General features: G+C 53.3%; 1 protein-coding gene across 4 annotated transcripts; it reads left to right on the forward strand.

Moving 5' to 3' along the window:
* The first annotated feature begins 6988 nt into the window (after positions 1-6988).
* Positions 6989-10569, forward strand: INAFM2 (InaF motif containing 2). 4 transcript variants are annotated; one of them, XM_036297210.1, is made up of 2 exons: positions 6989-9394; positions 10250-10569. In XM_036297210.1, the coding sequence occupies exon 1, from the start codon at positions 7829-7831 to the stop codon at positions 8282-8284; it is 456 nt and encodes a 151-aa protein (XP_036153103.1). In that variant the 5' UTR covers positions 6989-7828; the 3' UTR covers positions 8285-9394; positions 10250-10569. The 4 variants fall into 4 exon arrangements, with proteins under 4 accessions (XP_036153103.1, XP_036153112.1, XP_036153119.1 ...); XM_036297219.1 differs by having other exon boundaries at positions 10268-10569; XM_036297226.1 differs by having other exon boundaries at positions 6989-8701.
* Positions 10570-15442: the final 4873 nt, after the last annotated feature.

Here is a 15442-nt window from a genome sequence, read left to right on the forward strand (position 1 = left end):
CCCAGCTTGGGAAATGTGCTCCTGGCCTGAGCTGAGCAGAGGGCTCCAGGCAATCTGCCAATCTCTCCCCTGCTCTCCCCCTTCCAGAGCAGAAGGTGGAAGGGCGACGATGCCCCCTACTGGGCACACTGAAAAGCTCGTGCCTCCTGGGGAAAGGCTGGGGATCAAGGGAGGGCAGGTCCTGAGTGAAGTTGCTGGAGGGTCTGTGTCCGCTGTGATGGTGGAGGCACCTACAGTGGAGAGTTTGCACCTGTGAGCTCCGGGCCACACAAGTCACTGGGAACTTACAGTCAGCACATCGCTGCCTCCCGGGGAGACGGTGGCGGCCCAAAGCCTCGGAGGCAGGACCCGAATCCATTGGCTCACTTGGCAGCTTGTGTGAGGACCCTGTGCTTGGGTTTCCCAATCTGCTCATCAGAGAAGTTTAGTGGTGGAAGCTGAACTCAGATCTTCCGGTGACCCCGTTACCAGCCAACAAGAGAGTCAGATTAGGTGGGTTTCTTAGCTGATGCCGTGACTTCCCTGATGGAGCAGTTGGGGTTCAGGAGCCCTGAGGCCTGTTGTGCCTCTTGGGCCAATGGCTGGCTTCGCTTTGGAATGCGGAAGGCTGCCGTGACATCCTCTGGGGTCTGTCCCTCAGTCTGACACATGAGCCAAGTTCACTCCTCTATGAACCCAGTCACTCACCAGCTGGTTTATCTTGTGATACTTAACCTTCCTGACCTTCCTGTGCATCGACATTCGGACCTGTAAAATGGAAATATCTATGTTTCAAGGAATGTTGTAAGAACGAAATACTATAATGAATATAAAGCACTCAATACCATGCCTACACGTCAGCTTAGTAGTGGTAGTAGTAGCAGCAGCCACTGACTGACAGGAGCAACGCAATTTCTTATTACGTCCTCCTCAGTATATATGCCTCTCTTTCCATAACAAATATCTTCACTGACTTGCTCTTTATTTGTGTCCCCCCCCACCGCCCCCAGCAGACTGTGTGGGTCAGGGGCTGGACCCACCTTCCCAGGGCAGGCCGAGTTAGGGGTGTTCCTGGTTGTAGACTTGAAGCAGACTGTCCCCGAGATGACCAGAACTCAAGAAGTTGAGTGCCAGCCTCCCACCACCATAGCCCCCACAGCTGATGAGGTAGAGTGAACAGCAGGAGCTGTCCATCAGTCTGTCTGTTTATGTCCAGCTGTGGCTCCAGATCCAGCCACCCTCTACACACAGAGCTGAGTGTGAATGGAGGAAGGAACAAGGCTGGATAGCAGGTGCTGAGGTTCTAATTCCTCATGTAGGAGAGGAGAGACGATCAAGAGTTTTCCGTAGAAGCCCAGGAGGGAGATGTTGCCTCTCCTCCCAAACTAAGCCCTTCTAGAATCATAGAGGGAAACATCTGGGACTTGGAAGTGGAAAAGATGCAGTCCCATGTGTTTCCTTTGAAGTGCCATTTTGAACCAAACTTACTTGGCGATGTAGCGGAGTGAATACTGGATCGTTCTCAAGAAACCCAGATTTTAATCTCCAACAGAGGAAAGGTTTTTGCTGTGTGATCTAGGCAAGTTACCTGAGCTCTCTAATCTGTTAGCTTTTGATCGTTTCTAAGATTCCTTCCAGCTCTAAAAATCTCTCTTTTTCCAATCAGAAGGGTCAACCTTGTCACTTTTATCTCCCGCCTTTCCTCTGGGAGATGTAGAGCTGTAGACGGCAGGAAAGGATTGGCCCCCTGCCGCAGCAGGGTATTCTTGGACACAGTCTGCATCTTCCCTGCTTCTGCTTACCCGTCTGTGAAATGAACCCATTTTCCTAAGTGTGAGGAAAATAAGTTAGACGATGTCCTTCTCCAGGCGGGCATGGTGCCTTGCACGTAAGGAAGGCCCTCAGGAAGATGGCTTGCTTCTGTCCTTATTCCTGTCCTCATCCATCTTTTTTTTTTTTTTTTTTTTAATATATATTTTATTGATTTTTTACAGAGAGGAAGGGAGAGAGATAGAGAGCTAGAAACATCGATGAGAGAGAAACATCGATTAGCTGCCTCCTGCACATCTCCTACTGGGGATGTGCCCGCAACCTAGGTACATGCCCTTGACCGGAATCGAACCTGGGACCTTTCAGTCCACAGGCCGACGCTCTATCCACTGAGCCAAACCGGTTTCGGCCTCATCCATCTTTTTATCAGGACCTGGGCAAAGCCACAGGGAGCAAGCCCCTCAACCTTGTGAATAACAGGAAGTTATTGTGAATAACAGGAAGTCAGTGAGAACAGGGGATGTGTTGGTAGACACACTCGGGATCCCAAGACCCCCTAACGTGCTGTAGTCACAGCCTGAACCTCAAAGGTGAAATGAACATGGCTTAACTGAGAATTCTGGGCTTGGCTCCACGGCACCGACTGTGCAAGGACAGGGTGGGGAAGTGGCGGCTTAGCAGAAGCAAGTGTGAATAAAACTGAGGGTTTTTGCTGACAGCCAGCTCCATATGAGTCAAATGAAAAGGCTGCCAGAAAAGCAGACAGACTCTGAGGTTGGGAGTTGAAGTGGGACACTGAGCCCAGTGGCTCTCCATCTTGATATCAACCAGAATCACCTGGGAAGCTCTGGTAGCACTGTGTCCTTGCTGTGCCCAGGCCCTCTGAATCAGGACCTGGGAAGGGGGAGGGGAGAAAGGGGGAGGAAGGTGAGGAATTTGTATTTCTAAGTGTCACCCTTGGTTCCAATGTGCAGCCAGAGCTCTAGAACCAAGGAAGACGCAGTCACATTCTCATTACTGTCCTGCCAGACCATGTCTGATGTACTCAGGGACTTCCGATTAGTTGCTTTATCGTTGGGGAACACGCGGCAGGAGGGCATTTGGTGGAGGACAGCCAGGATGTAGGCTGACACCACACTCTGTGAGGATTGGTGGAGGGAACCATGGCTCAGAGGCTCAGGTGGCCAGGAGGTCTACCTTCAGATGGATGAGACTTGTTCTCCTGGGTCCCCAAGGTTAGAATCTTAGGTGACTTAGGTGACTAGACTGTCTTAGTTCAGGTTTCTCATAGAAGGAAGATTTGCTTGCAGAAAGTTTATGGGGAGGCACTCTCAGAAACAACATGGCATCCGAGGAAGTGAAGGAGTCAGGACTGAGCAGAGGAATACACTGATCAGCGATCAATCACAACAAAGGACACCTCCACAGGGAGCTCTGGAGTTGGGGGTGATGCTTCAGACCAGGCCCCACCTGAGGCAAGAGGGCTGGACCTTTGCGTCCCCCATTGACCAGGCGGATTGTCCCTAGGAAGAGCTCGGGAAGTAGGGGCAATCGTCCCTCCTACTTACCTTCCTGTAAGATTCCCGGAGAAAACAGACGCTAGAATTCTGGAGGAGCTACTTCCACACAAAGCAAACTGCCCATACGAAGCATGGAGGTCTAAGCCACGTCCGGGGCGGGGGGGGGGGGGGGGGGGCACTGTTGTGGTGGCTGTGGCACATCCCCCTGGACACTTCCAAAGGGAGCCACCTGGCCGGCTTCCTGAACAGGGACAATCCGCCTGGCCAATGTGGGGACGCAGAGGTCCAGCCCTCTTGCCTCAGGTGGGGCCAGGTACGAAGCGTCACCCCCACTCCAGAGCTCCCTGTGGAGGCGTCCTTTGTTGTGACTGCATCGCTGGTCAATGTATTCCTCTGCTCAATCCTGACTCCCCACTCCGGCAGCCTGTCTTGGTGTCACTGATAGTCAGCATTCTCCCCGCCCCATTACCCAGCCTAGATTCTCTTTACTTCAGTTTGTACCTCTGCTGGTCCAGGTGGCTCACCTGGTGGCATTCCTGAGGGGTCTGAGTGCCTAATCACCAGGCCCTTCTCAAACCAGGCTTCTGAATTTGTTTACTTACTATTAAAATTGGGCAAGGGAGTACCAAGAGACACGCATGTTCTTTCCTAACCCTACTGTGTAGCAGCAGCCCACCTTTTTAAAGGACCAGGGTCACGTATCCCTGCCAGGAAGTGACTCCTTTCTCTGCCTGCTGGTCTCTTGGTGCAAGGAGTCTGAAGGATGAAAAGCAGCCACACGGAACATCGATGGGATCCTTGCTCTGTCTCCTGCTGGAAGTGTTCTGCCTCTGGGACCCAGATTCTCTAAACCACCTGGAACTGTAGGAATAGGAAGCACAAAACCCACCCCTACCCCAAGGGTCACTGGGAGGGATGGTAAGTGAGGTTATTCCTCCTTCTACCCCTTGTTCCCTAGACCCCTGTATTTTAGCTGTTGAGCCAAAGCCCAGATTATAGTTATTGGATAGGGTGCATACTTCACACCGGAGCACACAGTACTAAAATGGTGCTTCAGCTGCACCTTTGAAAGGCAGTTCTTTTACTCTATCAACTCTATTCACCAGTGGGCAGCAAAGTATGTGATGCGCCCAGACGATTATATGACCACTCTTTTGCTAGAAAGTGGGACTCTTGATCTGATGCAACATTATGTGAGATCCTAGGTCAGTCAGGGGATCACACACTCTTTCAGCCCTTGGAGAGTGGTGCGGGTTGAGACCGTTAGCAAGAATATATGCTCATTCACGTCAAGATGGGTCACCAACCCTTCCAGAGTGCCTGCCTGATCGGTTGTTGTGATACCAGGAACCTAAGTGCTGAGTATGGTACCTAGCCCATAAGGGCGTGGATGTTGCTGCTGTCATTGTTCAGAACTTTCCAAGGCTGCCTTCGGGAGCAGACAAGGTACGCGGTCGTGGAGGGCCTTTTAGTTGACGCTCCATAGGGATGTCCTTCTAGGGTCCATTGGAGTATTTACAAAAGATGACCTTCGGGCTCTTTCTGTCCCCACCCTGCCTAGAAGCTGATTTCTCTCACTCTCCTACCCTTAGCGGGGGAGAGGCACTTAGGGAAGCGTATGCACCTTCAGGCCACTAGGGGGCCACTTAGTTGCCTGCAGCAGGAATACACTAATGGTTTCTTAATGGCTCAAGCACCAGGGAGATCAGGCTCAATTATATCTGAAAGCAATTTGAGTTCTGGGGCAAAAGACACTATGTAAATCCAGATAATAAATAGGGCTTATTGATAGGTTAAAGAATCTGGCACTGTTTAGTTTAGAGAAAAATAGGCTGAGAGGAATTGAATAAGTGCTTCTCAAGTATGCTTATTCTTTAGCATAGAAAAGAACGGGCATGCTGTTTTCCGCTCCACTGAGAACCAGGCAAGAAGAAAGAAGTTTAATTTGCAACAGAAGAAATACCGAGTGAATTCAAGGAGGAGGCTTTGGGTTGGCCTTACCTGGAATCTTTCGGAATAATTTACCTTGTATAGTTGGTATGATCAGTCCTGCCAGGAAAGCCAGGAGAGCAGGGGAGAGGAGAGGACAACATCTAGAGGCCATTCAGGGGTTTTAACTTAGCAGCCCCCCTGTGGCTGACCTGGGAGCAGGATGGGAAGGAGTGGTTGTCTTTCACACACTCCAAACTTCCAATGTTCTTGAAATTTCTCGGAAAGTGAAAAGGCAGGCTGTTCTGGAAATAGCATCCCGTTGGCCACTGTTAGTGGCGGCTCGCAGCTGGACCTCAGGGATGAGAGCGAGGGGTCAGGTTATAGGCCTTTGGCTCCCTTGGCCATCAGCACACTCAGTTCCCGTAGCCACCTGACTTGCGTGTGTAATTGGTCAGAACTGTCCAAGGGCTAAGAAGCTGCCCCAGGGAGCAGGCAAGGTCCACCATCACAGAGAATCTCGACGGGACGCTGAAGAGTGCTCCATAGGACGCTGTGCAGGAGGTTCTAGGGCAGTGGTTCTCAACCTTCCTAATGCCGCGACCCTTTAATACGGTTCCTCATGTTGTGGTGACCCCCAACCATAAAATTATTTTCGTTGCTACTTCGTAACTGTAATTTTGCTACTGTTATGAATCGTAATGTAAATATCTGATATGCAGGATGTATTTTCATTGTTACAAATTGAACATAATTAAAGCATAGTGATTAATCACAAAAACAATATGTAATTATATATGTGTTTTCCGATGGTCTTAGGCGACCCCTGTGAAAGGGTCGTTCGACCCCAAAGGGGTCGCGACCCACAGGTTGAGAACCGCTGCTCTAGGGTCTGTGGGGGTATTTACAAAAGATGGCCTTTTGGGCCCCTTCAGCCCCCACCCTGCCTTGTTCTCTGATTTCTCTCACTAGGGCGGGCAGGACAGCAGCGTTGGGAAGGGGATTCCTCCCAATGGGGCACCGTGTCTGGATACCACAGGTCTCCTGTGGAGGATGAGGGAAATGGGAAAGGCAGAGGTCCTGCCCCACAGAGTCAGAAGCCAGAAGTCAGGCTCGCATCTGCAGGGGCAGAAGTTGGGGGGAAGCTGTCCACCCACAGAAGCCCATCACGGCCACAGTCCTCTCCCCACACCCAGGTGGTCCATACATCCGGTTCTGGGAACCTGGGAAGCAGAATTCAAGGAGGAGGGACCTAGACATTCTGGAAAGTCCTGTAGAGGGAGAACAGGGAGAAGAGAAGGCAGGAGAGAGGAGGGCAGGAGGAGGGGGGAGGCGCCGGGGAAAGCGTCTGCTGAAGAGTCCGAGCTGGGAGAGGGGTCGTCAGAACCGACCGGAGGAAAAAGCTCACATGGGAACGGGGGTGGGAGCGGGGGTGGGGCGAGGGAACAAACGCCCAGGCCGGGAGGGGATGGGAGGCGGGAAAAGCTCTTGGAGCCGCTCCACGGGTTCCGTGCAGCCCCTTGACCTGGGGGGGGGGGGTGTCGGAAGCCCCCCAAAAGCAGGATAACACCTGTTGCAAACGTTGGCACTAAGATGGGAGGCGAGCCTGGAAAACCAGCTTGGCACGTGGTACTGGCCCGGAAGCTCCGCGCACCCTGACTGGGGCCCTCAGAGGACGAGGAATCGGATCGATTTCAGCCCCGAAGCCCCGAAACCCGGGCGGGACGGGGACGGGGGTGGGGCCGGCGGGGAAGGGGCGCGACCTGCCGGGAGCACCGCGCGCGGGGCCGGTCCTTGTCTGCCGGCGCGGGGCGTGGGCTAGCGTCGCTGGGGGCAAAGGGGTCTGGAAGGCCTCGTGGAGCGGGACGCGAGCCGGCAGCACGCGCGTGCAGTCACCCCCGCCCCGGGGTGCACAGGCCTGGGGCCCAGGCTGGGGCCGCTGTCCCTCGCCGGGACCGTCGGCAGGGAGGAGAGTCGCCAGAGCTGACAGCTCCGCGCTGCGCCCGCCCCTTCCCTGTGCGCTCTCCTCCCCACCGGACGCGGGTCCCCCTTTAAAGCAGCAGCACCGGAGCCCCCTCCTCGCGCGCGGCCGGCGCGGGGCTGGGGCGACGCTGCCCCTTTAAGACCAGCCTCCTTTAACCCTCGAGCATCCGGGCGCCCGGCGGGCTCGCGGCGCCGACAGAAGCCCGCCTCCCGCGGCGCTTCCGGACCCCGGCGTCGCCCCTTTAAGAGCAGCCCCCCGCGGCGCTCCCGCCCCGGTCCCGGCGCGCGAGGCGGGGGAGCCGGGCTGGAGCAGCGCGGTCGGCGCGGCCACTGGAGACCGAGCGGCCGGCGGCCGGGCAGACGGTGGCGGCGGCGGATGGGGACGCGGAGCCGGGCGGCTGCGGCGGCTGTGGCTGTGGCGGCGGCGGGGAAGCAGCTGACGGGCCGGCGGCGGCGGCGGCGCTGGCGGCGGTGACTGGCCCAGGCCCCGGCGGCGGCAGCAGCGACGCGGTGGCAGGCTGCGGGCGGGCGGTGTGAGGAGCGCGGAGCGGCCGGGCCCCGGGGCGCCCCCGCCCCCCGTCCTCCAGGCCGCCAGGCCCCCGCCCGCCGGGGCCGTGGAGCGCCGCGCCAGAGGCCGGGGCCCCCCCATGAAGGAGCGCGACGCGGCCCCGTCCGAGCGGGGCAAGCCGGCCACCTACACCGGGGACAAGAAGGCGAAGATGGCGGCCAAGACCAACAAGAAGTGGGTCCGACTCGCCACCGTTTTCGCCTACGTGCTGTCCGTGTCGCTGGCCGCCATCGTGCTGGCCGTCTACTACAGCCTCATCTGGCAGCCGGTGGGCGCCGGGACCTCGGCGGGAGCCGCCGGCCCGCCCCCCGGCGGCTCCAACGCCACCGGCCAGTCCGGGACCTCGGGGGCGGCCGCGGGGCCCAACGCCACCGGCTCGTCCCGCCGCGAGGCGCCGCGCGACGCGCCCCCGCTGCAGGCGGCCGGGCCCCCGCCGCCCGAGCCCCCGGCCGACAGCCCCCTGGCCGGGCCGCCGGGGCGGGCGCGCGGGCCGGAGGAGGACGAGGAGGAAGCGGCGGCGCCCGGGAGCCGATGAGGTCCTCGCCCCCGGGCGGCGCGGAGCCGCCCTCCGGAGCCGGGGCGCGGGACTTGGCAGCCGGACGGAGCGCCCGCGGCGGGGACCCTCGCGGAGCGAACGCCGCCTTCCCCGACGGCCGCCGAGCGCTGGGGCGCGTGGCCTGCAGCCCGATCTTCCGCGGAGCGACCACGATTTGTCCGGGACTCGGGGGTTTGGTCTCCCCAGGACTGTGCGGCGGCGCCCGGTGTATGAGCCATAAGGGGGGCGGGGGTGTCCCGGCACCGAACCTTCTGCGCCGCTGGCGGTGGTGCATCCTTCGCGCCGGGGGGACTCGGGCTTCCCCCCGAGACTCAGGGGAAAGAGGGAGCCGGACGGGCTCGTAAATCAGCTGAAGCTGTCGGAAGGCGGGAGGGCAGCAGGAGGAGGGGAGCTCAGGTACGTCAGCCTCGTGGCAGTGGCCACAAATGCGTTTAATTTATAGACCCCTGTATATAGTGGCTGACATAGGCACCAGAAGCTGTAATTACATCGTGTTATATATATTCTCCCACCCCTGGGTGGCCGATGGGGCCGGGCCAGGGCTATTCGCTGGGCCCCAAAGTGCAGCCGGCCACAGGGCACAAACTGTTTTTTCCATCATCCATTCTTTCCCCTATTTCCCCTCCTACTTCAGAAATAGGTTTATGACATAAAAAGCGTAGAATCACTCTTGGACTTGTTGAAAGGACCGTGGAAACCCTTACCGTGGTCGGCAAACTGCGGCTCTTTGGCCCCTTGAGTGTGGCTCTTCCTAAGCCTTAGGAGTACCCTAATTAAGTTAATAACAATGTACCTACCTATGTAGTTTAAGTTTAAAAAATTTGGCTCTCAAAAGAAATTTCAATCGTTGTACTGTTGACATTTGGCTCTGTTGACTAATGAGTTTGCTGACCACTGCCCCGAGAAGAAGTGGAAGCAGTTTGGGGGGGGGGGGTGCTGATCTCCTCTTCCCACCCGGGTGCCCCCACCCAGGAGGTTTGCTGTGGCACCCTGAGTGTCTGGATATGGGCCAGGAAGGAAGGAAGGGAAAGAGCCATGCCTGTGTGCTTCAGTCTTTGGCCTCCTCACAGTTTAGGAAGAGCAAGCTTTGTAAGTAGAGTGACTCGCACGTGTTTGTTCTATCCCCCGCTCCCCAAAATCTTGTCTTGGTCCAGTAAGCATCCCAGGCTTCCCTCCTTCCTGAGCTTGTTGTGGCAATTTAGCCCAGCCATCGGGATGGAATTTGTGTGAAATCAGAGCTTTGAACACGTCCTCTGGTTTAAAAGATGGGCTTTAAAGCTCAGGACTGTGCGTTGATAGCCAGTTAATAGATGAGTGTTGGCGGCAAGGTTCAGTGGGCTTGTGGTAAAGAACGCCTGTGCGTTTACTGAGAGGAGAAACATCAAGGGGAATGACACTTGCAGAGCTCTGGGCAGCAAGAATTATACATCCTCAATTAGGATTCCATTTCCTCCTGCCACTTGCTTTTAGGCAATTGAGTGTGGGTATGACAAGATACCAAACCCCTTAATGTTTCCTTTTTGGGAAATGAGGCACCTTTAAAAAAAAAAAAAAAAAAAAGGACAAATTTCGCCACCTGAGCCCAGAAACAGTTTGTCTCTCCAGTTTTCTGGCCTACACTCTAGTTAGCTCTGATCCAAGGAGGCACAGCCTTGCTTTAAGCCATGTCCTGTTGTGGGCAAGAAAACTGCAGCTCAGCTGTCATAGCCTGGGGGCAGGCTGGCCGCACCCCCACGGTGTCCCGCTGGGGGAGATTTCTGAGCTGCTGACTTGACTTTGGTCATTAGAAAGCCTCTGAGGCCTTTTAAAATTTTGGTGGGGACCCATGGGGGAGAAACATAAAATGCCACTTTATAACTTCAATAATAGCCTGTACTTTATATTTATTGTGTGAATTTTTAGTCCTATATTTTAATAATTTATAAATGGATCTCTTATTCCAAGGATTCTTTGAACTTGCAGGAGAACATCTGGGAGTCCAACCCCTTGTCCCCATCCTGACCCCTGCATTCGGGACTGTTGGATCCACTCTGGGACGGATCAGAGTCTAGAGAGACCACTCCTAGGCCCAACTGCGGGCCTCCTGACTCTAACGCCTTCACTGGAACTGGGACATGCGTTCCAGCCCTAGCTGTGAACATGACCAGAGACGTTATTTATAACTCAGCCATTTAAGATATACCTGTACTCAAAAAAGTCTTGTATATTTTTTAAAAGTTTTATTTTTCAGGTGAACAAAAATACATTCTAAGAACTCTGAGTAAGCCTGTGTAAGTTGTTTCTGTTTTCGAATTTCTTGGGGGATGGAGTAGAAGTTGGAAGAGGAAATGGTCTGAGATGTGGTGGATGGCTGATGGTAAATAGCTGTCGGAGGAAAAAACAATTGCCCTAATGTTCTCTGTGCCCGATGGCTTGACTGAATTGATTAGTCAAGGGTGGCAAGATCCATCTTAGTCGGGAAGCAATGACGGGGTTGGCAGAACAGTGATATCCAGCTTTAAAAGACTGAACAAAGAAAAGTTCTGCTTTTATAGGACTCTGAACAGATGCCTAGCTGAAGAAGCTAAGGGATCAGCCACCATGCATATTAAGAATTATTGCAAATATTGAGCTGGCTGAGAGCTGAGGTGGGGATAAGCCGCCTGATAGCATCACTCTTCTCAGCTTTAAACAAACCATTGGCCCCTAGATAGTTCAGGAAATGCTAACACTGGGAAAGACACACTGAGGAGGCTGCAGTGGTTGGTCAGAGCTTTGTCTAAATCAGGGGTAGGCAAACTTTTTGACTCTAGGGCCACAATGGGTTCTTAAACGACCAGAACAAAAGCATGGATGGAGTGTTTGTGTGAACTAATATAAATTCAAAGTAAACATCATTACATAAAAGGGTACGGTCTTTTTTTTTTTTAGTTTTATTCATTTCAAACTGGCCGGATCCGGCCCGCGGTAGTTTGCCCACGGCTGGTCTAAATGGAGGAGGCGAGAAAGCCAGATGCTGAGAGAACTTTAGATTGCTTCAAAGGTGAGGCTTTTTCTCCCCCCAAAGCAAACAATAAAAGACATGTGGGTGAGAAGCACAAAACTAAGGGATTAGTTATGCCGCAAAATACATGGCAAGCAATTGAGCTCAGCTCATTATTAGACGGCGCTGCCCAGTACACAACCAAAAGCCAGTGTTGGTGGGGCCCCCTGGGGCCTGCACTTCTACAGAGCTGTTGGGGGGTGGCTGCTGCTCTTTTACATCACCTTGTAGTCCGCAGGGGAGCGTGGAAAAAGTCCGCCCTTCTTTTATTTCCCTCCTCAGCCTACACAATGGCTTTCTGCGAGAGGGCTTGGTAAGGCAGAGCCGAGGGGAGGGAGAGTTTTGTGGTTCTAGTCAGGCTCCCCTTCCCGTGGATGGTGACATATGGCTTTTGCTGCTGCTCCCGGCTTCACACGGGGGGCCATGCAGCAGTGTGTGTGTGGCAGGGGCCCGCTGGCTGACGAGAAGGGCCCCGTTGGTGGGGGGCAGTGGTCTGAAGAGGTTTATTTTCAAGGGTGAGAAGTTACCTTGCCCAACATTGTCAAACAGCTTTTGAGCCAGAGAGGAGAGATTTGTGCAAAGGCAGTTACTTTTCCTTCAGCTGCTTTGTGCCTGCACCACCCGGATAATTCCTCGATGTTTGCTTATATTAGAAGTTATGGCCGTGCGCTTATTCGGACAGCCCGAGTTGGAAGGAAGAGACAGATAATCCTCTTTTGAAAGTGAGGTTTGGGAGGGTGAGGGGCCGGGAGTTTGCTAAGCCGGTTACACTGAGTTTGTGTGGGTATCATTTCTCTCCCCGATGGATGCCGAGGTACAAAACGTGCTTCTCTGAAATTTTAAGCATAAGAAATGTTTTTCTTCCTCAGCTCTCGATTTCTGCACAGTATGAGACCATTTTCTGTCTACCTTGTTTTTCAGTTTTCACCAGGGAATTCTAAGATGCTGTGTTCTCTAGTTGAGTATTTATATCCTGTTTTGAAATGCTGAGTGGAGAGCATCTACTTGTTTCTACATGTTTCTTCAGGGGGAACTGAAAGGTCAGCTCCTAGGCTTTGGGGCTACCACAGCTATTTAAAAGGGGTAATAATTGTCCTCCCTTCCTGTTTGCAGAGAATGGAGGTATTTCTGGAATTGCAATTGCACTAACAAAAGGGTTACAGCTGTCGGGGCTTTAGTGTGTGTGTGTGTGTGTGTGAGTGTGTGTTGGTCTCTGGGCTGAGAGAGGGACTTTGCTCATTTCTCAGGACCAGCACGAAGCTCAGCGCCTGGCACAGTAGTAGGTGCCCCCTGGTTAGTCACTGTGTTGGATAGCCTTGTTCCTTGTGTCATTGTGGTGTCGCGGTCATAATTCACTTGTGGACCCACGTCCACGGCCCATAATTTGCTTCAAGGGAGTGGACTGATTGCTGAAGAGAACCCCTGCCAATCACAGTGGCACTGGCCTTGCTATCTGCTGTTTTCTTCATTTGCAAGTTGGGGGACTTGGGCTGGGCCTGCGTGCTCTCTCCAGGCTCCAGAAGTCCTGGGAGCTGTATTCCACGAGGTCCTTAATGGAGGCAACACAGAATGTGTGACCGTTCATTGTCTCCTCCGTTCTGACCCGTTATGCCTGGTGTTGAGCTATAAAAATACCTGCCCCATCAACAGTTTTTTGGTCACATCTGTTTTACTTGCTGACATAGCCTGTGGGTTTCTGCTGCCAGAAAACCTATGTTACGCTCTTTGTTCCCTCCAGTATCTAATTTTAAGAATACAAAAACAAAACTTTTTTTTTTCCACACAGCCAGACTCTACCAGGCTTTCCATCCTAAGGACAGAAACCGCTATGCTCCCAGCATGCACGGAGCCACCTGGTCAGTAAGGAGCACAGTTCCCGTGTGCTACTCTGAACCTTCATTAAGCTACTGCTAAGGGGCCAGAAAATTACTGCACAGTTCTCACCCCAAGGCATGTACAGACGTGCCAACAAGAATCTACACCCTTGTTATTGCCCTGTTTTCTTAACTTCAGTAATCTGTTTTTGCTAATAGCTTATCAGTTAAACAGCAACAAGATTCTAACTTATTTAGATTGTTTTCCATAAACCACTACCATTAATTCAAGAACTATTTATTTAGTGCCTACAGTGTGAGAAGTGAGCCTCAAAAGTCCCAAAACCAACTTGTCCAAAAAAGCAATTATGTTGATTACCAAGGATTTATTTTTAAATATACTTCTCTCTGCTGCCTCTATAGTATCCTGAGTCATGAGTTGAGTCTCCCCCGACTGTGTTCTGGAGGCCACTTATCCCCTCAGCTCCCTGCTGGTCCGTCTGGGCAATGTGTGTCACAGCAGCCAGTCCTTGGTCCATTGACAGCTCACAGTATCGTGAGACCTGGGTTGGAGGCGCGTTCTCTTAGGAAGAACTCCTGAATTGGAAACTTGAGGACTCAGTAATGGCATTGGTTATGGCCCTTGAGAGCAAATGGAGGCAATAGATGCGACAGGGCTTGGAGATCTTGGGAATAAAAGTACAGTGTACACGCATGAGACCTTATATTTTCAAGGGAATGTCTGTCCCTTTGGGAAAAATGGATGCATGGAAAGAAATGTGAAGGGACAGGTAGCAAACACCACACCCGTGCCCAGACCATCAGCATGAGCCTCCCTGGGAACTTTAGAAATGCCATGTCTTGGGCCCCATCTCAGACCAACTGAATGAGAAATCCAGGAATGGAGCCCAGCATTGTGTTTTAACTAGCTTCCAGGTGATTCTGATGCACACTAAAATTCAGAACCACTGGTCCGGCCTTTCCCTCTGAACCTGTAACAGGTGAGGGTATTCCTGTTATTTATTTTGATTTCAGAGAGAGGAAGGGAGGGAGGGAGAGAGAGAGAGAGAGAGAGAGAGACATCAATGTGAGAAAAACATCAACCAGCTGCCTCCTGCGCATGCCCTGACTAGGAATCAAACCCACCACCTCTTGGTGTGCGGGATGATGCCCAACCAACGGAGCCACACCGCCAGGGCTGAGGGTATTTCTGTTTGGACAGATGATTATCAAGGGGGCTTTTGATCTTTGTTGAAGCCGGCTGCCCTGCTAGGGGGAAGGGAAATGCTGTGTCCCCAGAGTTTGTGAGAAAAGGGGAAAAGCCTACAGTGTTGAATATTTGTGACAGTTACAGCATTACTTGCCCTGGAGAGCTCGTTAAGAAGGAGGCAGTCCTCTCGCCCCTTTCTACAAAGGTACGGCTGTGTTTGCCTCACCTCCTCCCTGAGCCCGCTGCTCCTCGAGCCAGTCCTTAAAAGGAGCAGTGGGTGCCACATTGGTTCCTTCTGGTGCCAGGTCTGCGCAATTTCACTTCCCTGGCGTCAAGTGGATGCTTAATGAGAGGCTGTGACGCGGCCAGCAGCCTTGTTGAGAAAAAGCAGCCTCAGTCTGGGCCTTATGCTGGCTCCTCTCATTGCCTTTCCCAGCCTTGAGTTCGCCCCCTCAGTGAGGCTGTGGTTACCCAGTGTCAGCCCTTCCTCATAAGCCCCGATAACCCTTGCTCAGCAAGACGCTTGCCGGGGTCTGTGGATGCTGATAAATGACTCAAGAGGCAGAAGTGAAGTGGTTGGTGCCTTTACTTTCTCCTATGCCCTTGATCCCCTCTGATTAATCCCCAAATAAGAAGGTATGTCGGGTTTTTGCAGTTTCCTTTGTTCTTCTGGGGAGCTAGTACCATCTTTACCTGTTATTCCAGTCTCTGAGGCCAGGGTTGGGATTGGAGTTGACTGATGGTCAAACCTTCCCAACTTGTGCCTTGTTGGGTAGCTGGGGAGCCCCTGCTTCCAGGGATCCCCAATTACCCATCCCTTGACCATAAGAAAATATATTCATGCTGCTCCTTTGGGTGACAAAACACTAGGAGGCATGGAGCGAACTCCACAAGTCGAGTTTGTTTGTGGGGAAATATTAAAGAAGTAAACACCAGTGGGAGTCCATGAGATTCCTAATGATGTGAACAGAGGGAAAGAGAAACCGCTCTGAACTGTGGGATCCAATGTGCAGAGGCAGGCAGACGCGCTTAGCACAGCGGTTCTCAACCTGGGGGTCGCGACCCCTTTGGGGGTCGAATGACCGTTTCAC

This window comes from Myotis myotis, unplaced genomic scaffold (genome assembly GCF_014108235.1).
Source record: "Myotis myotis isolate mMyoMyo1 unplaced genomic scaffold, mMyoMyo1.p scaffold_m19_p_1, whole genome shotgun sequence".
NCBI lineage: Eukaryota > Metazoa > Chordata > Mammalia > Chiroptera > Vespertilionidae > Myotis > Myotis myotis.

What these genes read in the sequence shown, in the direction of transcription:
- INAFM2 (XM_036297210.1), top strand. Translation starts at nt 7,829, where the DNA reads ATGAAGGAGCGCGACGCGGCCCCGTCCGAGCGGGGCAAGCCGGCCACC.